This window comes from Leptodactylus fuscus, chromosome 1 (assembly GCF_031893055.1).
Source record: "Leptodactylus fuscus isolate aLepFus1 chromosome 1, aLepFus1.hap2, whole genome shotgun sequence".
Lineage (NCBI taxonomy): Eukaryota > Metazoa > Chordata > Amphibia > Anura > Leptodactylidae > Leptodactylus > Leptodactylus fuscus.
The window spans coordinates 47,835,359-47,859,095 of NC_134265.1; the positions used below are offsets into that span (position 1 = coordinate 47,835,359).

General features: G+C 42.2%; 2 protein-coding genes across 5 annotated transcripts; both read left to right on the plus strand.

Moving 5' to 3' along the window:
- Nucleotides 1-96: 96 nt before the first annotated feature.
- Nucleotides 97-23,348, plus strand: TRAPPC13 (trafficking protein particle complex subunit 13). 4 transcript variants are annotated; one of them, XM_075269793.1, is made up of 13 exons: nt 97-243; nt 6,352-6,420; nt 6,941-7,040; nt 7,979-8,063; nt 8,905-9,032; nt 9,142-9,214; nt 10,196-10,240; nt 12,211-12,228; nt 16,816-16,949; nt 17,427-17,625; nt 18,800-18,900; nt 20,124-20,274; nt 21,980-23,348. In XM_075269793.1, the coding sequence occupies exons 1-13, from the start codon at nt 198-200 to the stop codon at nt 22,085-22,087; spliced, it is 1,257 nt and encodes a 418-aa protein (XP_075125894.1). In that variant the 5' UTR covers nt 97-197; the 3' UTR covers nt 22,088-23,348. The 4 variants fall into 4 exon arrangements, with proteins under 4 accessions (XP_075125894.1, XP_075125895.1, XP_075125896.1 ...); XM_075269794.1 differs by having other exon boundaries at nt 20,127-20,274; XM_075269795.1 differs by lacking the exon at nt 12,211-12,228.
- SHLD3 (shieldin complex subunit 3) lies at nt 2,469-3,323 on the plus strand (the record flags this gene model as incomplete). The annotated part of the gene is made up of 1 exon (XM_075269797.1): nt 2,469-3,323. A coding segment is annotated over one exon (855 nt), but the record flags the coding sequence as incomplete, so codon positions are not given.
- Nucleotides 23,349-23,737: the final 389 nt, after the last annotated feature.

Below are 23,737 nucleotides of genomic sequence, written 5' to 3' on the forward strand. Positions count from 1 at the left end.
ATAACTTTATTGCGACTGGTGCTCCTCTCAAACGAACACTAAGGATAAAGAGTCATGGAGTCATGTGACTTGGTCATTACACACGAGATTCCAATCCGCCTTTGCACCGCCTGCTGAAGATTTTTGGTCCGTGAAGGGATCCGTTGAATCCGTCCTAGGAGTGAGCTACAGACTCAGCTATAGTCACTGTAGGCGCCATGGACGTCAACCAACCTAAACAGGAGCATTTACTGGCTCTCAAAGGTACAGAGGCCGGGTGGGGCTGGTTTTTAGGAGTTTGGGTGGGCGCAGGTCTCTGTGCCTGTCTACTTCCTGTAGTAGTCTTGATGTGTCATGCCTTCTTTCCTGCAAAATCTGCTGTTATCTCTGGATCAGCCACTTGGAATTAGGGGCAAGGCAGATCCTAAGAGGTCTCATCCAAACACAGGGGGTTCTAATGTCCTAGGGGTTTGCTTGCTATGGGCCAGTCCTTCCATTTTATAATGGTGCTATTTTTTTTGGTAAATGAGACTCGTCCTAAGCTCTTTCTTTTCCTGTAAAGCCTTCATGGGGTCAGGGGTCTAAGCAACTGGGTTGGTGGTGATCAGCTGATCCCTGGACAAGATGGTTTCCTAGCGATAAATTGCAGTAATGTGATCCCACCAGATCATTACGTATACCGCAGTGCTTTATAGACATATGGGCTCACAATATACATTCCCTATAAGTATGTCTTTGGAGTCCGGGAAGACACCCGTGCAAATACAGAGTCGAACCTAGGACTCTAGTGCAAGGCAACTGTGCTAACCACTGAGCCACTACGCAGAGCACAATACGCGTCTCTGGTGGAGCACACTGCTTGAAAAGCATCCAGCTTATTGTTAAGTAAGCAGTTAGATATTCCATGCTGGGGGTGTCCTTCAACCAAGCAATGAGATCTTTGCCTGTAGGAGGGGAACACCTTCTCCCAATGGAGGGCTATGAGTGTTTTAGCCGCTGTACATATATAAAGGAATAATTTGGAAGTCTGCATACCCAAATGACTTGGCGGGAGGTTAAGTAAGTAGACAAGGGGTCAAGCTGGACTCCCAGAGTAAAAAGTGCGTCCGACAGGGACTTAACCTTCAGCCAAAAAGGGCGAATAAGAGAGCAGTCCCAAATGACACGGTAGAGAGAGCGCATATCAGCTCCACAGCGCCAGCATTGGGAAGGTATACTAGGGTTAAAGGAGTGAAGCAGAGCAGGGGTATGGTACCCACGTGTGAGTAACTTGTACTGGGTCTCCTGGAACGTAACACATGTAGTGGATTTAGTTGCACGTGACCAGATAACCTGCCACTGACCGGGCGAGATCTGCCTGTCCAATGCCTCAGACCATTTGATCATATATTTATAAGAGACTGGAGGGCTCCCCTCGGGAGAGGAGGTAAGTCTATAGATGGTTGATATTAGCCCAACCGTGGAGGTACCTGCTCGACAGACCTTCTCGAAAGCAGTGGGTGGGGAGACTTTCAGGGAGCCGAACTGAGAAAACACAAAGTGGGCTATCTGCTGGTAGTGGAACCATTCTGAAGGAGGCAAGTGCTGTTCAAAGGTAAAGTAGCCAAAGGGCCTGAGCTGCAAGGTCAGCGGATCTATTAAATCGGCCAGATGAGAGGCCCAAACGGGTCCAAGGTCTTACCATCACCGATGGAGTGGATTAAATAGGATGCATGGAGTTTTGTTCTCCCTCACCTCGATTGTGTGAATATAGTCACTGGCCGTATGCACACAACTGTGCAGCATATCACAGACCTCATGTCCATGAAAAAAGACTGTGTCTGTCCGTGCAAGTCCAGAGATGGCACTTATTCACATTGCAATGTGTCTATTCACTTTTCCTCTTTGCTCCTGCACTATGAGGACACAGATACAGTGGCAAATGTGCCATACAAATGGGTAACTAATGGCCGTTGTAAAAGATGCTTTATGGTTGTCAGCGAGTTATGATTTGACTATAACTTGTCATCTGGTAGTGTAAGTTTTTCAGTGTGTTACTAGTCTATTGCAGATCATATTTTACTGCTATCAGGAATATGAATTGTTGAGAAGTTTCTGTCCAGGAGAATCTGTTGTATAACTGTCTCTCTTTCATCTACAAGACTATGCAGAACATGTATAGAGAACTACTGACATGTCCTGGTGTGAATAAACTACTTTGGTTGTGATATAAAGCTTTTATTCAACTCCAGCATTACCAAACCTGCTTTAGCTGCTGCCTTTGCTCACTTCTACGTTTTGTATTTTTGTTGTGTGGTATTTTTTGTTTTTTGGGGGGGTATTTAGCGTGCCCTTGCAATACTATAGGTAAATCAGTGCTTCCCGTTTAGTAACTGACACCAAGGTATACATTATCCCAAATATTTTGTGCCGTCAGGTCCATGTTAAATGTGAAGAGGACATGGAAGACATTGAGCCGCAGCTATATAAACGTCGCTGACTTCTGATGTAGTGAATATTCCAGCAGAATACCAGACACGGCATCTACGCTCACTACAGATGTCTTGATCCTTGCATGGGCAGTGAGGACGTCTTCGGTGGACATACTGGCAATGGAAGTTATTTTGCATTGCCGCCCTGAACAAAATAATGTAGATAACTTGCAAAAGATAGCAGCTGGTTCTTTGGAAGAATTTCCACTCAGACTCTTGCCAAAATTTGTTCCATGGTTTCCATATCACTTGCCAGCATTTATTCTGAAACCTCAAAAATGTCCTCCATTTGTCTCCGTGGATTTGACCTCCAAGGTTGATTATGACCCCTTTGATCCAGTCAATGTGGAGCCCTTTATATGTCAAGATCCTACGCCCAATCTGTTAGAGTTTAGGGCCAATACAAGCATCGACAAAGACAAGCAAACTGCGTCTGCAGAACAGGACAACGTTGTATATGAAGGACCAAATCCATGTGAAACTGTAAGCAAGGAGAAGATGTATGTGCGGCCATGGAGTGTTTGTACTCGAAGAGTGGGGGGAAAAGATTCAGCCATTCCACCATCTCCAGAACTGAAAGACATCTTGGATAGACTCAAGTTGAATCTGTACCATAGGGGGAGATGGACTATACTGTCATCAGTGTGTGGTGATCGGAGTATGGAAGAGACTTGGGATAAACTGAGCCGACTGATTAGACATGGCGTCCTTCCAAGCTGTAACGCCATCTTGCAACAAGACATCCGTGAGATATGGATATTCTGCGACCTGCGCTATTGTGAATATATTGGAAAGTTAGTTAGAGCAAAGCTGAACCTGTCTGGCAAAATAGACTTGTACATTCACAAACATGGGGTCATTTTAAGCATGTGATATATATATTTTTATATAATTTTTTTTACTTTTATATATTTTTTTCTAAATATATATATATATATATATATATATATATATATATATATATATATATATGCGTCCGTCCTGACTATACGTATGTGCAGATCAAGATACTCCATTTAAATTCGGCGTCGTGTGTATTTTTGTATTGTGTGTTTATTAAAGTTTTTAAAGTTGTTTCAGGTTAGCGCAGTTTATTGATCCTCTGTGATCATCCAGGTTGTGTTCCCTCTCATGATGTTAGGTCTGAAAAGCTGCCTATCTGATGATTTGTGTCGTTGGACTTTTCGGACCTGGAGGCAGGTCCACTTTAAGTCACTCACTAGCCATTTGGCCATAACATGTGAACAACTGACACTATCCAATTGGCTTTTCACATATATATATATATATATATATATATATATATATATATATATATATATATATATATATATATATTCCTCTGCTCTGTTAACAGCATTGTGATTTTCTTTACAGCACTGTCATCTTAAGCTAAATCATTGATGTCTATGTATTAGATATATTATGTGCTGGGAGCAGTAGAGCTGTGGCATCATGTACTGTCAGCAGTGGATGCAATAATGGGTCAGTAGTGTTTTCTATAGAGGTGTTATCTTCTGTTGTAATCCTGGCTGTCACTTGATTAAGGTGACTGCTGCAAAGAAAACGTCTACAGAATTGGTAAGTGTGAGTGTATTAGTGTAGTATTAGGCTTGAAAGGTTCAGGGGTACAGTTAAAAAATCGAAACTAAAGTATAACATAAAACTTGGCTTAAGAATAGGACCATTTCTTGTAAAACATTCCCCTTAATGGGAAAAATTTAAATAAAATTCAGGTTTCTTCAGTTACATCTGTAATTCCTTCTGTTATGTCTTTGTGTGTGGTTGACTATAGGGGTGTCCTGGTAATTTTAAAAGAGTTGTCCAGGACCTGAAAGTAATTGATACTGATAACTTTTCCCTAGGATCGAGATCAGATTGGTCGGGGTGTGAAATCTGGCCCCAACCTAATCTACTATTTCCACCATTGGAATCCGTATGTTGGATGTACAGCTGGGAATAGCCCTGCTAATATTCAACAAGGCTGCAGTTCCAGACACCATTAAGACAGTGTACAGACCAGAAGCTGCGTACAGTGTATGGACACGTTATGGACTCCCATTCACTTGAGTAGGAGCAGGGTTACCTCTGGCCGTGTACTTAGTATATGGCTTCTCGTGGACAAAACACCTGTTAGGACAACCAGTGCCGTGGATAGGTCATCAATATTAATTACCTTCAGGTTCTGAACAACTTCTTCAAGTTATCCCCTAACCATTGGATAGGCAATAACTACTAGATTGCTGGGGACTCTCAGATCATAAGAATGGGGCTCCCCTTTGTATCCTTATATGACGTTCACGTCTGTCCACACGTGTAGCTTCTCCATTCACTTCTTTAGACTGTCAGAGATGGCGCAGTACAGCTCTCAGCTATCTCTACAGTCCCAAAGAGAATGAATAGAGCTCTGGTGTGACTTGTTCTACCCCCCCCCCCCCCCAGCAGTTAGACCCCCGCACTTTTCAGGCACTTAACTCTATGTAGTGGATAAGGGATGACTTCAATTTATCGGAATATCCCTTACACTGTGGTGTTTGTTTTTGTGTTTTCATTTTTGTTTTGTTTTTTTAGCAATGAATATCAATTTTGTTATGTCTGCACATTTTAAGAAATAAACTTTTTTGAATCTGAAGATGATACTTGTATGTGGGTTTATTGACCTATAGGAAATACTTCACACTTGCATTTCAGGGGTGTACATCGAGAAAATTCCTGACGTACCATATACATGTACATCTGACATTGCCCATAGGTTGTCATGTTATAAAAATAAGGAATTGGGGAGGGGGTGCCTAAAGGTACACGGGGAGCTTTATTGGTACATAAGCCAAATGTACAGTGCAAATGCCATGTGAATAAACCCCTAGTGTACTATTTTATTTTTACTTTGTGCCATGTGCTGGCAATAAATAATCTAATTAAAAAAATATATATATATATATATATATATTATAATATTTATATATTTTTTTATTTTTTTTTATTCTGCAGCTAAGATATGTGGTGTCAAAAATATTGTTTGGGTTTCATAGAATGCTTCTAAACGTCGAATGAAAAGTACATTGACCAATCGATGTCAGCACAATAAGCTGGAGAGAGCCTGCCAGTTTCACCCTAGCGTCGCCTGTCTGTTGTTGTGGCCTGTTGGAGGACCAGAACAATGGACAGTCGGACTGCTAAGTTAGTGGTTATTGGTACATGCCGACCCCATTGAATTGTCTGTATGTGCCTTGGTGCCATTAATATCGTAATCGATATCCGTTCACAGTATGAAGGGCGGACCTGGCAGCGTAGCGTCATGGCTGGTCTATAAGGAATCCCCCAACACCCCCACAGTCCGCTTTCTAGCAGTATATAATACCTCTGTGTCAGAGGACATGAAAGGTCCTTTTTTTAATGTATCCATAAGGCTCCAATACAACTGGCAGAAGCCAAAATAATCCTTTCAACCCTTTTCAAGATGTGTTGCTGGGGGACGTTTGTCAGAAGTATACTATAGGTCGGGAAATCTTCCTGACATACTGACTTATACCTCGAACAGGAAGGTCTAACACCATGTTTGCGGAGCCTTAGACAGATTCGTTTAATCTGGCCTGATTGTTAATAGCCCTTAGTTGTCATTTACCTTGAGTGAGCATGCTTATTGTACCATGTTCAGACACAGCAGTCTTATTGTATATATTGCATGCTGTTTCTGCACCAAAAAAAATATCAACTCTGCAGTAAAATACTGGTTTACAAAATCGCATTCAACTGTATATGTATAGCAAGGCCAATATTATAATATCCCCAGGATATCCATATTTTGCCCCCCCCCCCAACAATGCTTCAATGTATGTGTAATTTTTATAAAGTACAGCGCAGTAAATTATACATCTATGTTTTTTCTTTTTCTATTCAGTTATGCGTCTTACGAAACCAACCTTATTCACGAATATCCCAGTGACCTGTGAGGAGCGCGACCTCCCAGGTAATTGTTCCTTTAGTATATTTTTCATAGGTGTTTATAACATTTATAGGGGATCCTTCTCTGTGCGATGAAATAATCAATTTATATTCCTAGGACCATCTAAAACCAGATATGTATGAGAGTACAAGTTCTATAACTTACATTGATACACTATATGTCAAGGAATAGAACTGCGTGGGTAGACCTTGTACTCATGCATATAGATCTGGTCATGTGATGTGAGACTCCGATTTACTGATTTTTACTACCAGTGTGTCTCCATGGTTACAGACTACAGACCAAACTATGTAGTCTGATCCTGTAGTCCTTAACCCCTTACAATCTGTACACTAATTCTTGCATACATACATATGGCAGGGTTCAGGTACACCTCCTATGGTTACATTTTGGCACAAGACTAAACCATTTACATGCATGAATCTAATACCCGCACTGATCTGTGTTTTATATAGGATAGAACTTTTTATGCTTTATATAAAATGTATGAACTGATCATTTCTCTGTCTGTTTCTGCTCATAGGTGATCTTTTTAATAACCTCATGAAAGAAGATCCTTCCACTGTGAAAGGAGCTGAAATCCTGATGCTGGGGGAGATGCTGACATTGCCACAGAACTTTGGGTAACTCTTTCTACTTTTTTGGCTTTTTAGTTTTCGTGTAAATTTAAAAGGGTCGTCCAGCCTTTAGCCAGGACGTAATTGAACGGCATGACATGACATCCATGTGCCAGCTGTGACTCTGCAGCCCTACTCAATGAGGCAAGTGAGCATGGGCTGCAAAACTGTCAGGACTAGGTCCTTAGATTTGATCACGGGCCATATACATTGGACATTCATGCTTATGGGGCCATAAAAATGAATGAGTCCGTGTGCTAGCTGTGAAGAACATGGCTAGCACACTGATCATGTGCAGAAGGCCTTAGCTATCGATGTCCTATACTTTGTATAGGTCATCAGTCAGAATAGGTTAGTCCGGGAAAGACTCCTAATTAGAGATGAGCGAGTACTGTTCGGATCAGCCGATCCGAACAGCACGCTCGCATAGAAATGAATGGACGTAGCCGGCACGCGGGGGGTTAAGCGGCCGGCCGCCGTCAAAGTGGAAGTACCCGGTGCATCCATTCATTTCTATGGAGCGTGCTGTTCGGATCGGCTGATCCGAACAGTACTCGCTCATCTCTACTCCTAATCCCCCGACCGATCAGTGGATATCAGCTGACAACAGTGTATAGAGCCACAAGCACTTGGCTATGTACACTGGCGATATTTATTAAGACTGGCGTTTTCTACAAGAAGATCCTGACTGCTGTGAGTGGCACTTGGCTCTGACCTCTTAATAAATCAGATGCACCCTTGTACCATTCAGCAATTGGCGTAGATTCCTATATAATGCACGCCAGTTTTTTGATACGAGAGATTATAATTTTTTTTTAGTTTTTACCTCCACTATTTCTTTGTTACCCCATTTTTAAACTATTAACACATCATTCCTGTACGTTGGTGAATTTGATGGTTCTACATCTGAAAATGTTCTATTCTTTTGTCTTCTTCTAACACAGGAATATTTTTCTGGGTGAAACATTTTCAAGCTACATAAGCGTGCACAATGACAGCAATCAAATAGTTAAAGATATTCAAGTCAAGGTAGGTAGTGTTTGGGGTTTTTTGTTGTTTTTTTAGACATTGGTCAAACACTGCAGCAAAGTTCACATCTTTTTCTATGTATGTCAAAATCAAGGCTTTGGATTTGCAATTCAGGAACAAAAACTCACCTAAAACTAAATGTGCAACAAACTATCTGATTATCATACAGTATCAATAACTGATATTTTATTTAATCGTCATTTGATATTGAAATCTGAGTTGGTAACTTTTTTTTTTTTCTCTCCACTAAAATCTGAAATCTAACCTTGATTCCACAATTCTACAGTCAAAATGCATCAATGCTTTACTATGGCACTTACCTATACATCAATGGATATAGTTTTGAAATTCACTATAAGTTTGCTTAAAGGGAGTCTATCTCCTTTAGAGATGAGCAAACACTGTTCGGATCAGCCGATCCGAACAGCACGCTCCCATAGAAATGAATGGAAGCATCTGTGATGCTGACTCTGCCGGCGGCCGGCCGGCGTCACAGGTACTTCCATTCATTTCTATGGGAGCGTGCTGTTCGGATCGGCTGATCCGAACAGTGTTCGCTCATCTCTAATCTCCTTCCTTACCTCCTTCAAGCTGCCACCATAGCGTTGTAGGTGCTGTGATATGCTTCCATATCATACCTTCATTATGGTGTCATATTTTATTCATTATGCGAATTAGGTACTCGGTTCAAAGGTTCCTGATATCTCAAGGAACGCCTCCTATCCTTCGAGCACCTAATTTGCATAATTTAATAAAATGTCCTTTTCTTGGCATCCTCCTGAAGCCAATATATGGTTATACACGCAGTTTTGTAGATGGTTCTGTTTGTTCTGCTTTCCAGGCGGATCTCCAGACAAGCTCACAGAGGTTAAACCTTTCAGCATCCAGCGCGGTGGTATCTGAGCTCAAACCAGACAGTTGTATAGATGACGTCATTCATCATGAAGTTAAAGAAATAGGCACACACATGTAAGTACAGGCACGGGGCCTACTTTTGTTTGTCACCCCTGTGTGTTTGGTAGGTGGTGGTAAAAGCCTTGCCGGTATATTCTTCCTTGGATTGTTCTGTGTGTTTCAGATTAGTGTGTGCTGTAAGCTATACCACACAGACAGCGGAGAAAATGTACTTCAGGAAATTCTTCAAGTTCCAGGTGAGAAGTCCAGATGTCTATATTGGTTCTGGATTCAGTAATACTGGTCTGAAAACTGTAGGTGGAAGCAAATGGCAGAATTTTTTGGACATAGCTAGTTGTATATGTAGATTAACCCGAGTGCTGTAAAATAGGTTATGACCTATATGCCTTCAATAGCTAACCTCGTGACTCTCCCATATATACATGTATGCTCTGTGTGAGCCTCATCCTACACATTAATTGGTTGGCCTTGTGCACAAAAGGGGGAAAAAAATATTGTTCCATTTAGCTAATCTGAACTAAGAGCCATTGCCCATGTCAGTAGTGATGGAGGGGCCAGCTGGTAGTCCCTGGGGAGGGGTCACAGCACTCACTGCAGGCATGTAGTGGGCAGTTTTTGTTGTGCTATTTTGACTGATAGGAGAGCTGATGTGTAGATACTTGTATACTGTAGACCAGCGAGTCTTAAACACAAAGACTTTGATGCACTGGAGCTACTAAGGGTATGTTCATATGGAGGAAAAGGTCGCAGAAACCATTTCCGCCGTGTGAACATTCCTCGCTGCAACAATGCCAATGCAGCATCGCCATTCTGTTGCAGCATCCCGCTCCTGTGTAGGCATGAATGAATGGGCCTACACTGAAGCGTGTCTCAATCCGAGGACGCCGCGGTTGATTCAGCCGAGGAATCCACAGCAAGATGGGGCATGTCGCTGCTTTTTTCCGCTACTAGCTAGCGCAACAAAGAAGCGAGCGGCTCCTATTGAAGTCAATGGGAGCCATTTTTGACAACAGATTTTGATGTGGATCCGCTGCCAAAAAACTCAGTGTGCACATACCCTAAGATTTCCTCATAAGGAATGTAGCCGTCACCTCCAAGTTCCTTTTTCTATGTTTGGCCTATTTACCAGGCTGAGTTTGAGACTCTTACTATATAATGTTTTGAGATGGAGTCGCTGGTGGATCAATCAGTATAACATGATTTCTTTCTTAACACAGGTTCTTAAACCTCTCGATGTCAAGACAAAATTTTATAATGCAGAGGTGAGTGACTGCAGTATAAATGTGTTAATGTGACGCCAATAATACAAATGGCCGTATTTTACACACCTAAAATCCAGGTTTCTGCTGATGAAAATACTGAGCAGTAGGATTTGGGGTTTGTTTTTTGTTTTTGTTTTTTTGGCGGGGGTTGGGGGCGCAGTTGTGTTTTATGGTGCTGAAATGTCTTAGACTAGGATAACATGGCATTGCATAAAATCACACTAATATTACATCCTGTTTCCCCACAGTCAGGGTTTCTTGAGGAGATTAGCTCTAGATTGCCATATATGCCTATAACATATAATATATTTTTATGATTTTTTTTAATTTTTTTTTAAGGTTCCTAGTATATACAAAGTAACAATTTTTATTATGAAAAAAAATATTGGCATGCAGACGTATATTAGCATCCCATACAAGTTTATAGGTACTGTATTACAACTCCATGATTTCTATGGAAATTGTAAAATTAAATTTTAGAGAATAGTAGCTCCAGAATTTATATAGATACGGTATATATATTCAGAATAGATGGTAAAGCATCAAAGTCCATCTTTAAAACTCCAGATAGATAGATAGAATAGATCTTTATGTCTGTGTAACACCCAATTAAAACTGGTGGGTGAATGAAGTAGAGACCCTGGAGCCATTGTCCTTTGTTCTGGGCCCATGCCTATAAACCTGCAGGTGTACCTGGGACCTGGAGATATAGAAAACCGCAGTAAAGCTTTGTCAGTAGTGAAATTCTGTATATGATGATGAATGTACAGTATATGTTCATGGCACCCCACACTGTGTATAATATGACACAATAAACCAAATGCATGCTTGTCTCTTTACTAATAGAGTAGCATCCTCTTCTTTTGCAGCTGGGGTACGTAAAACACTAAGTATCTATTAGTAACATGCTTCTGTGTGTAAATGTGGTGGTGGGAGATACTAATTTACATAGTCCATTCTAGATTTTTTTATTTTAATATTTTAGCATCACTTAATTATTTGACAGGTGTTGATGAGTCTCTCCCTGTTCTGTGTCAAAAACCAAATGGGTCATTGAGTGTCGCAGTATTAGGACCTTCATTATTTAGATGGGGTGGGGGGCTTCTGATAAATGATCAGCAGCGTTACTGAGAGTCTAATCCCCACTAGTGCTTTAGGCTTAGTTCACATGTGCATAGTCCGTCGCGGCTGCCACAATGGGATGCTGGTGTAGTGCCCGGCATCCCGTCGTGGCTTTCCGCTCCGGATTAGGCCCAAATGAATGGGCCTTGTCAGGAGCGTGCTGCCGCAAGGCGGACGCCGCAGCTAGATCAGTCGTGGATTCCGCTTGAAGAAAGGGCAGCTCGCTTCTTTTTGCCGCTTGTGGAAAAAAGAACGCTAGCGGTGTACATAGACCACCATTGTGAGAGGGCAGATTATGACGTGGATTCCGTGCCATAATCTGCCCCCTCTTGCCCCGTGTGAATGCGGCCTTAGAGGATACATATTAGATGATTGTTGCTACAAACCTGCCAACAATATACTTCATGCTGCTGTGTGAGAGAATGCAAATGGCAACCACTATTGAGCCCTATTTTGTTACCAGGGTTTTAGATGTTTTCTGGGGGTTTAAAGCTATCTGACATTTTTAGTAGTGCTATTCCTTATACTGCCTCTTATAGTCATAAATATATATATATATATATATATATATATATGTGTGTGTGTGTATATATATATATATATATATATATATATATATATATATATATATATGTGTATATATATATTCATTCTATGGATGGATGAGTGTCGCCAGTCAGGTGCCCCAGTATTTTTGGATTCTGTGTAGACAAGTGACACATTATAGCGGGTACTAATGCTATGTGAAGCCGTAGTTTACTATGTTTATTTTGTTCTAGCATTCCTGTTCTTTAACATTTAACCCTCATTTCTTTCTCTAATTTTTTTCGTTTTATTTCCCCCATTAGAGTGACCTCAGTTCTGTGGTAATTTTTTTTTTTTTTTTTTTTCATCATTTTATTTAACTCTGAAGCGCTACTTATCTGACGTTTGTGCCTGTTTAACAAATAAATCTCATCCTGAAATTGCTGCACAATGGAAAAGCAAGATCACAACCAAATGTTTGCCCATTTTCAGGACCAATATATTCAATTATATCCATTTTTATTGGAATTTTTTTTCTTTTTCCAGACATTGCTTAAGTTTTGAGAGTTAGTATGATGCATTAAGGCCCCATATGCACGGCCGGGTGCTATCCAGGTTTTTCCCAGATAGCAAACTGACCCACTAATTTCTATGGGCCCATACACCCGACCTAGTATTCCATGGATCCGTGTGTGGGCCGAGAGTCCGGGACGCAAAACTCGAGACAGATCGTATTCCCGTCTGATTTTTGTAGTCTTGCTCTCTGGCCCCACGAATGGGGTTGTGGAAGAACGGGCGGCACATGAATGACATCTGTGTGCTGCTCATTCATGGCCAGCAACATGCACATGGACGTGTGCATGCCGCCTTAATCTACTATTATATGGAGGGTTTTATGGTCAGTATTATGTTTTTAGTATTAGTAGGCATCAGGAATAATTGTGCAAGGACAGAATCCCACAGTAACCGGACACATTAGGATCGGTGACTCCTAAATATTTTGTTAGTGACCCTGCTTTTCCATGTAAATGCTTATTGTTAACTCCACTTTTTCAAGCGCCACTAAGCCTTTCACTTAAGCTGAGAATCGCTTCATTGATATTTACCCAATTGCCTTAAATTCGGTTCAACAATTAGCAAAGCAATGGATAGTGGGATAGTCGACAGAGCTTCACTGAAAACTTAACCCAGAGGTGTTTTATACTTTTTAGAAATTTGTTCATGTGGTCAATGGTAGATCATAACATGTCAGAACTGGACTACTATGCCCGGCTGAGATTATCCGCTTGTTACTGCTCAACAAAAGCTACAAAAACAATTTTTAACTAATGTTCACATTAGCGTTGGGTCTCCACATTGAATCGACTTTCTTGTTCACCACTTTCAATTTTCCCAACAAACCCCATTATAGTCAGTGGGGTCCGCCAGACTCCGTATGTAACAGCTATTTCAGCTGTCCGTTGTTCTGGACTTGAACAATACACACAGCTTTCCTTTTGGGCTTTTTTTTTTTTTTTGTAAATGTTATGTGAACAATGGAAATAAACATGAACAGATGAAGTATCAATGATCTATGTCCAATCCTACACCAGATGTTTCCAATGTAAGTTTTTCCTTCTATGTAACACTCCTTGTCAAGAGAAGCACAAAAATGGGTAACGCATACAAACCTACCGTATTTTTCGGACTATAAGACGCACCGGACCATAAGACGCACTAAGGTTTTAGAGGAGGAAAATAGGGAAAAAAAAAATTAAGGAAAAAAAATTGGTAAAATATTTAATAACCTAATAATATAATATTTCACCAATGTAAATAGAACCGGGGGCTTTCGGACACAGGGATACCAAATGTGTATGTGTTTCACAGTAATGTTTTTGTTTTATATGTATTGTAGGGATATGGGGTGATTTGAACATATCTATCTATCTATCTATCTGTCTGTCTGTCTGTCTGTCTGTCTGTCTGTCTGTCTGTCTGTCTGTCTGTCTCTGTCTGTCTGTCTGTCTGTCTGTCTCTGTCTGTCTGTCTCTGTCTGTCTGTCTGTCTGTCTGTCTGTCTATCTATCTATCTATCTATCTATCTATCTATCTATCTATCTATCTATCATCTATCTATTCTCATCCATGGATGGAAAGAGACACCCTGCAGTGAAGCTATGTAAGAAGAGAAAAAGGGGCGGGCCAGACGGGTGAAGGAGGTGTGGTTTTCTAAGCAAACTTGAAAACACACCTCTTTCACCCATCTGGCTCGTCCCTCCTTCACTGCCTCTCAGATCTTGCTCTTGCAATGAAGCCACACAGGCAGGGGAGTAGGGGCGGGCCAGACGGGTGGAGGAGGCGTGGTTTCAAGCTTGCCGAGAAAACCACGCCTCCTCCTCCCGTTTGGCCCGCCCCTCCTTCCCTGTCTGTGTGGTTTCATTGCCGGAGCCAGATCTGAGAGGCAGTGAAGGAGGGGCGAGCCAGACGGGTGAAAGAGGCGTGGTTTTCTCGGCAAGCTTGAAACCACGCTTCCTTCACCTGTCTGGCTCGCCCCTACTTCCCTGCCTCTCATATCTCGCTCCTGCAAACACGCGACACAGACAGGGAAGGAGGGGCAGAGCAGGCAGGCACCGTGCTGCTCTCCGTGCTGCTCCTCATAGACAGGACACAGACGCTGCACACGCTGCATTCGGACTATAAGACGCACACACATTTTCCTCCCATATTGGGAGGAAAAAAAGTGCGTCTTATAGTCCGAAAAATACTATTCCAAAAAAAAAAAAAAAAAAAAATTGGAAATGTAGAGAAAACAAAAATACAATGTTTTGGAAATCTCATGTAACCAAATTTTACTCACAATGGAACACAGATCAGAAAGTGAATGTCTACCATTGTAAGGAGTCCCCTCTTCTTTTTTACAACCGTCTGTAAACTTCTGGGAGGTGCTGGAGTTTTGGGAGACAATGTTGTCCCATTCTTGCTCCATGTTGGATTCTAGCTGCGCAACAGTCCTGAGTCTTCTTTGGTAAAGTTCTGGACTGTAAGCAGGACAATTCAGCACTCGCTCTTCTCCTGTGAAGCCATGCTGCTGTGATAGGTGTGGTTTAGTATTGTTTTCCTGGAATATTCAACACCTTTCTTGAAAGAGACTGTGACATACGAGCTGTCAAAACTATGTGACCCGGGCGTGGCTGACGGGTCAACTCACTCCACTTATTCTTGCACTCTTCTTTCAGTCATGCTGCAAATTGAGCAAAAATCGCATCCCAGATACACGCTGCCACCACCACTGACTTGCCAGCCTTAGCGGAAACCTCAATCACATGTATACTCGTCTCAAGCAGTCAGACAGAAACGCACTTCAAAAGGGTAACTGGTTCATAGAACAAACACAAAGTATCCTTAAATGTAACAATATTAATATCCTAAAGGTTCAGTGCTGTATATAAAAGAAAAGAAAAATAACTAACGACACACGAGCCAACAATCTTAAAAATAAAAGGAGAAAAAGAAAGAAGAATACTCCACAAATGATCATAAGGTCATTAGCTGCTCACACTCTTATTTATGCCGGACTGAGCTGGTTCTAGCCAACTAGTCATAAAGTAATAAAACTTGCCCTGCAGTATCTGGTCTTGAAGCCAGGAAGAAACATTTCCCCCTGATATTCTATTTGCATATGTATTAATACTGAGTCAAAGTGTTAGTTTTATTTATACTTATGTGATTGTATTGTTTATGACTGTGTCATCCGTATACTGCATTGGTATGCATTATACGGATGACAATGCAGTATATGGATGACACATTAATACATACGCAAATAGACTAATTTCATCACAGAGACCTTGTATGGATGGGAGCATATGTTCTAAAACCTCTAAATACTGCTCCGCATTGCTAGTGACTTTCAAGATTTTTAAGCTACCCATGTCCTAGTCATTAATGCAACCCCATACCATAAGAGATACATATGTGTTTTCTGGTAAAAACTGAGTTTTGATGAAACTCTGGCCATCTTTCCTTCGGAGAGACTCATCCTCTCTAACATACTGTTTTTATACACCGTCGGGATACTGTTTTCGTTAGGATCTCACTTACTTTTCCAGCCGTTTGTTAACCCTGTCCCAGCTTTTTGGAGATGTTGCGGCCATCCATTTCCAAATGAGATCATTTTTAATAAAATATGGTTATTTGAGGGGGTTTTTTCTTACTCATTGCATTCTTGTTTTTCTTTACACTTTACTTGGTGCCCCAACTTTTTTTGAGATTGGGGTTGTATCACTGATGGGCTACACAGAAATATTTCTCGAGAATACCTATGTAAAACAGTGAGGAAGAAATATATATATATATATATATATATATATATATATATATATATAATATTTTTATTTATTTTTAATTTTTTTGAGGTGTTGAGGTTTTTTGTTTTTGTTTTGTTTTTTTTTCCTCCCCCATCATAGATTCATATACAGATTTTTTTTTTTTTTTTTTTTTTTTGGAGGGGGGGGGGGTTCACAGCAGTTATGCAGTGAGTAGGAATCTGGATCAGGGCCCCCATTCCAGCAATAGGAGTGTGGATGGTGCAAACCGTAATAAAACTTTCATTCCTTGATTATATTAGTAGATCTTTTTAGAGCAATACTTTGTATCTTAGGATTTCCAGTTTGACAATCCCTGAGCGTCAGAACTGTTTTCTTGCCGAGCAGCCCTGTTCATGAGTCCTATCCCGCATCCATTGCTTGCTCCAATCTACCATATGACTAACTTTGCTTCTGATTCTTAAGTTTGGGATGCCGGTTGGAACGTCCATTTTAATTGTGGTAACTTTGATTTTTTCAGGCATGACACTAATCACATATAATAATAATGATGATGACGCTATTGGTATGTCTGCCGCCACTATGGACAGGTCTGGTTATTAACACTTGGTTGATTTTTCAGACAGATGAAGTGTTTCTAGAAGCTCAAATTCAGAATATCACCACGTCCCCGATGTTCATGGAGAAGGTGTCTCTGGATCCCTCCATGATGTACAATGTGACTGAGCTGAACAGTGTGGTCAAGAATGGTGAAGGGTAAGGACTATCATACGTATTATAAACCTTCTATGTAATAAGGTAGAATAAAAAGAATAATAAAGCATTATTAATGGGGTTTTCTGGCCCAAAATGGAGTTTTCACATTGATGACCTATCAGGAGGATAGGTTATCAGTATGTGATCTGTGGGGCTCCGACAGACCCAGATCAATTCTTTGAGCAGCCTCTAGAAGCTGGAAGGTGGTGCAGTGGATGGGGAGTGCTCATAGGCTCCTATTCAAGCAGTAGATCCAGGGGATGGCGGTATTAATCCCATTACTTAAATAGGAACAGCTTGCACATGTTCCATGTCCATTAGCAGCTCCTGGCACCTAGAGACTGCCAGAACAGCTGATCTGTGCAGGTTCTGTGTGTCAATGACCTGGTTATGACCTACCCTGTAGACCAAATAATTCTGTAATAATGTACTAAATGGATATGATAATAATCTAATCTAATAATCTCTGTAATGCAGGCTGTCTACATTTGGATCCAAGACTTATTTACAGCCTCTGGACACGCGACAGTACTTGTATTGCTTGAAGCCTAAACCTGAGTTTGCTGAAAAAGCCGGAGTCATCAAAGGGGTCACAGTTATCGGCAAGTTGGACATTGTATGGAAAACCAACCTGGGGGAAAGAGGAAGACTTCAGACTAGCCAGCTGCAAAGAATGGTACAGCACGAACACAGAGCCTCGTAAAGTTATTAGTTGTGATGTAGGCAATGTTGGGATAATGTCCATATAACTAGTGGCTGTAAGGCTTGAAGGTTTTACAGTTCTGTGCCCCTTTTGTAAGGTACATTTAGTTTGTGTGCACCATAAAATGGAGAAGTAACTTATTATTATTATTAGCATCTGCCCGTGACTTCGTCTGCGGGTTGGCGCTGAGCCGCTTCTATTTAGCCAAGTCGTGTGGATTACGATCCGCCGTGCGCCCCCACCTCCCTCGGCAGGCTGTGCGGCCTTTCTACCTACTGCCTGCTCCTGCCTTTCCCCCGTCACCCGCGCACCCGCCCCCTCCCGTCCCCGCTCCTATGGCCCTGCTTCCGTTGGCGCCCCCGGTTCCCCTTCTGTGTCGCGTGCCTTTGGCCCCCAACCTCCCATCCCAGGGCTCCCCCTTCACAGGCGCCATTTCCCTCAGTGGCCCCCCACCCGTATCTCGCGGCTCCCCGGGCCCCTTGCCCACGTGCCGACCCCCAACCTCCCCTCTCGCAGCTCCCGCACCCTCCTCCCCTCCCGCGGGCCCCTAGCCCTCCCTTCCTGTCTCCCCCCCCTTCCCTCTCAAGGGCCCCCCGCCCCATCCACCCTGTCTGGCACTCCCTGCCTCCCCTCCACTAAGAGACCTTGCGTTTGCTTCCGCAACCCGCGCCCCCCTCCTGCGGCCAGCGTAGTCACCAAACCTGTGGACATGATTGAGTGTCAGCGTTCAGTGTCCCAGCGTGCACACACCGCTGACAACCGATGAACTCCTCGCGGCTCCACACCACGGCACGCACAACGCCATTTTTTTCCCTGGGGCTGTGCGGCCGGCTTGTGGCTGTGTAGCTCCGCCCCCTCTGTTGCCTGGTCCAATAGGAGCGCCGCACCTGACGTTGTGACGTCAGTGCAGGTCCTTCAGCCAACACCGACCGGGAATTCGGTGGTTGCGGTGGCCCAACCGGGGACTTCACGTGGATGGTGAGGCGCCTATGTACTATTACTGGTGCCACTCTAGGTATGTGCAAAATTTCAGGGAAATCCGTGCGCCCATTGTGGCGTGATTGCGGAACAAACACACAAACTTTCACATTTATAATATTAGTAGGATTATTATTTATATTATATATTTATTTATTTTCCCTCTAAGGCTCCGGGCTATGGTGACGTGAGGCTTTCCCTGGAGACCATACCAGATACTGTCAGTCTAGAGGAACCATTTGACATCACATGTAAAATCACTAACTGCAGGTAACTTTACCTTATCTCCATAGGCTACCACAGAGAGAGATGGGCTTCACGTCTCTTAACGCAATGATTAATTTTGATGTCTTATCCGTGGATTTAAATAAGTTGGCCAAGACATGGTGGTGTGTTGACTCTTCCACTGTGTCCTACACAGAGTGTTGGGAGGAGGAGCTTAAATGAACTGGTGGTCAAGCATGCTCACTGCCAATCCATTTAAAGTCTGTGGAACTAAGGCTACATGTGCATGACTGGGGGGAGGCGGGCGATTTTGTGGGTGATGGGACCTGTTCTAATCATCGGCAGGGAGCATCAGACCCCAACCCTCCACTCCATCGGAAGAGCCTGAGGTGGCACATTCTGTTGTCTGCATTAGGCCTAAAGAAGATATTCTCATCTATTCTATAATATCTATAATTCTATTCTATAATTCTATATCTATAATCTATTCTCATATCCTAGTCAGTTCAGTAGACATTGAATAGAGCAGAAGAGCACCAACTAAGATAAGATAATCTTTCATAGTCCCACCATGGGGAAATTCAGTGTGTTACAGCAGCATGGATAATACAGTAATATATTACAAGAAAGAACACATACAAGCTCATAGCAGATAGAAAAGATACTAGGAGTCGTAGCAAGTAAAAAGAAAAGAGACTTCAGGATCATTTAGTTCTCTGTGCGGAGTGATCTTCACTTAGCCTGATGTAGATTATGTAGCCTGACCGCGGTTGGGAGGAAGGACCTCCGATAGCGCTCCTTCTCACACTTGGGGTGAAGCAGTCGGTCACTGACAGTACTGCCCAGTGCTATCGCGGTCTCATACATGGGATACTACTGCTCAGCTGTGCTTGGACCCATGTTCTTATGATCAGTCTTGGTGGTAGACTGTCTACAATCAGACTTATCACCTTGTGGTTAGCAATGTTCATCTTGAGAATAACCTCTACAAATACAGCTTTATGGTATGATAAAATGTTTTTTTGCGTTGTTCTATTGTAGCCGCTTCCCTTTTAAATGTATATCCACTATTATCCTCAGTAGCCCAGTAGGGTATGGCTATATTGTGTCTGACATGTCATTTAGTTTCATGACCCTGAGCTGCAATACCACACACAGCCCATGGATAAGAGTGGCGCTGTTACTGGAACAAATTATACATTTACTACAGACTCACTGTCAAACAATAACACATAAGACAATGATCCATCATGTTCCATTCTCTCTAGCAGTGAAAGGACTATGGACCTGATTCTTGAGATGTGCAACACAAACTCCATTCACTGGTGCGGTGTATCCGGACGACAGCTTGGAAAGCTCCACCCCAGTTCATCCCTGTTTCTAACACTGTCATTGCTCTCATCGGTGCAGGGGCTGCAGGTGAGGATTGTGTAAAGAGCAGAATAAAACGCTTTTCAAGTTTAGGACTATAACCTTCATTGGCTGGCCTGATTCTTCAAGGACCGTTCCAAAAACTGGACTGAAAATTGGGCGTGGTTAGCATCTCTAGCTGTCTGTACGCCAGGCTTTATTACAGATACTAAAATAGTGACAGTCTCTCCAGTAACAAATTCTTAGACTTTTATAGTCGTGCCCTATAATAATAAATGTTATTTGTATAGCGCCAACATATTCCGCAGCACTGTACAATTTGGATGCCTTATTTGCATTGTGCAATGTTTTATGAATTTGGCATAAATCACAATACAGACTACAGCAAAATGACTTCCTCTCATAAAAAATTGCCCCATTGACTTCATGTTCTATGACCTGTGGTTAATGAAAGAAGAGGTGAAGGGTGACCATCATCTTGCGTTACATATACAGTATATAGGTGTTATCGATCATTGTAATCAGAGGTGTAAGCTCCTGGGTCCCCAACCTACCTTGTACCATTTAGAATAGTGGTATATGTTATTTTGCAGACACCTTTTTGGTTCCGTGTCCAGGGCTGAGTAGTGATTTCTGATGCTATGGTTATGACCTGATAGTGATCCTGCCTGATAATGAGCTCTGGCTTGAGAACAGGAAGTGTCAGCTTATTTTTAGGCTTAGTGGCCAGAGTGAAAGCTGCAATATTTCAGAAATTTTTTGCCAATATCTGTATAAAAAAAAGTTTAAAGAGGACTATTCATGTCCTTAGTAGAGATGAGCGAGTACTGTTCGGATCAGCCGATCCGAACAGCACGCACGCATTGAAATGAATGGAAGCACCTGGTACTTCCGCTTTGACGCCGGCCGGCCGCTTAACCCCCCGCGTGCCGGCTACGTCCATTCATTTCAATGCGTGCGTGCTGTTCGGATCGGCTGATCCGAACAGTACTCTCTTATCTCTAGTCTCTAGTAATGTGCCACTAGAAAGCTGACAGTGCTCAGAATTCAGCACACGGTCAGCTTTCCCAGTATGCTCCCCAATGCTGGAAATATCTGCCGTTAGTTTCACCACTGATATCACTCCACTGTCAGAGGGGCAGCCTTACAACCTAGTGGCACCAATATCTCCAGCAGCGGGGTGCATACCGGGAAAGCTGACAATGCACGAATTCAGTGCACTGTCTACTTTCTAGCAGTATGTAATATCGCACATCTCTTCAAAGAGGACCATTCACGTCCTTTAGCACTGGCAAAATTAACACTATGTACCTGGGTGCTGGAGATATCAGTTCTGTTAGTTTCTTACAGCGTACTGTCATTGCTGGGCAGTAAGGACGCCCCTTCTGACAGTTCAGGGCTATTGAAGAGTACTGTCAGGGGGATGTTCCTTTCCACCCAGTGATGGTCGGCTGTAAGGCCCGCCCTTCTGACAGTGGAGAGATATCAGTGATGGCTCCAATATCTCCTACATCCGATACATACTGGCAAAGCTAACTGCACTAAATTCAGAGAATCCCATCCACACGTTGTGCAAAAATACATGCAACGGACATGTTGCAATTTCCAAAACTGTCGCAGTTTTTGAAATCTCAGCATGTCAATCATACCTACAGAAACGCCAGCGGATTCCCTATAGGTATAATAGAAGCGCAAAGTTGTTGGGTTTTTTTGTGTGTTACACTTGGTAAAATAATTGTCGTTATTCCTCCAGAGCGTTTCCGGTCTCCGTCTCACAGACACCTTTCTGAAGAGGACCTATGAATACGATGATATTGCGCAGGTCTGTGTAGTATCCTCATCCGTCCAGGTTGAAAGCTGATCCATCTTAGGATTCCTTAGAACTTTTAGGCCAATGCCTCCAGATTCCGAGTGAGTGCCCTACACGGTGAAAGCAGATTCCATCTTCCCAAATAACATTAAGCACGTTTTATTGTTGCACAATTTTTCACCAATAATATAATGTAATAATTTTATTTTAAATGAAATATTGTGTTTTATTACACTGTATTTTACCTGATGTTCCCATCGATTGTGTAAATATGCATTTATTTATTTTATACAGCTGGACAGCCCAATAAAAAGACAATAAAAATTAGAAATTTAATGGTTGGTGTTTTGGTAATGTGAATCCATTTTCGGGTACCAGATATCAGACTGGTGTTCTGGGGGCAGGTTGTGGTCCATCGATCATTTTTATGCTGTGTATAGTTACACTTATTGTACTCTTATAAACTGATCAGACTAGCAAACTGGAGACTCTCCTTTTAATAAAATATTTCATGTTATGAATTGCAAAAAGTTTACTCAAGGGTGTTGTCCAGGATTAGATAAAAATTAAGATTTCCCATAGATAGCGCCACTCTTGTCTATAGGCTGTGTCTGGTAATGCAGCTTTCCCCCCACATTTCGTTGCACAGGTCATGAGATGCGGATCCTGTTTTTGAATCCTGGACGCCCCTTTAAATTATATGTTTACTTTAACGAAAGTTCATTAAACCTCGCCACTGTCCTGTCACGTCACCTGCCAAACCATGAAATCACATCTTAAGTGCTGATGTCCCTAAGATATATAGTCGCTTTATGATTGATGGGATCTGACCTCTAGGACCCTCAATGTTCCTAAGAATGAAGGGGCTGCCGTGCTTGTATAGTGTTGTTGCCCCATTCACCGTTTTTCTTGCACATTCGCATCCTGGTCACCCAGCTTTGTAAGGAACCACACTGGCCCACAGGTGACTAGGGCCGGATACCGTTGTCAGGTGGCCAGGGACTCTGCTGTACAGGGGAAACTTAGGAGAGAGACTGGGCTAAACCATCACCATTGGGATTGGTAGGTGGGATCCCAGAGGTCTGATTTCCACCGATTGTAAAGAAACAACATCTCCTAGCTATATACCATCACTTTATAAGATGGTTATTCCCCTTTTATTTCGTTCCTTCAACTTCAATATTTTAGCTGCAGTTTCCTATGTTTGTCCCCTTTAATTCTCAATTGCCTGTTGTGGACCAATTATTGTATTGTCAGGGCAAGAAACCTTTGTGTCCTCCACAGAATAAATTTGGTAAATAATATGTAAGTCTGTCATTTTACTTGTAAATAAAGGATTAAAATAAAAAGTTCCCAGAAGTTGTGTTCTTTATTTAGATTTAGAGGAGTTTCTTTCTTTAGAGATTTAGGATACCCACAACTTTCACCATAAATGTCTGATAGGTGGGGGTCCCGTCATCTGGATGTAGAGCGCCTCAATCTCCATTTTTCAAGATTTGGTAATTGATGTGGATACTGGTATGACGCTTTCTTTTAGAGTTAAAATGCCATTTATGACCTCATCGAAATGTAAATGCTTGGACCTACAGTACAAAAAGTCCAGGCAGATATGGAAAAATGCTGCAAAGTAAGAATCCTTTCAACATAGAAGTGTTAGGATTATAAAAATAAAATAGTATCAATATTTGGTGTGACCTTTGC

Coding starts and splice junctions, on each gene's coding strand:
- TRAPPC13 (XM_075269793.1), top strand. CDS start 198: ATGGACGTCAACCAACCTAAACAGGAGCATTTACTGGCTCTCAAAG. Junction 18,901..20,123: donor TGTAAAATCACTAACTGCAG/GTAACTTTACCT, acceptor CATTCTCTCTAG/CAGTGAAAGGACTATGGACC. Junction 20,275..21,979: donor CATCGGTGCAGGGGCTGCAG/GTGAGGATTGTG, acceptor TTATTCCTCCAG/AGCGTTTCCGGTCTCCGTCT.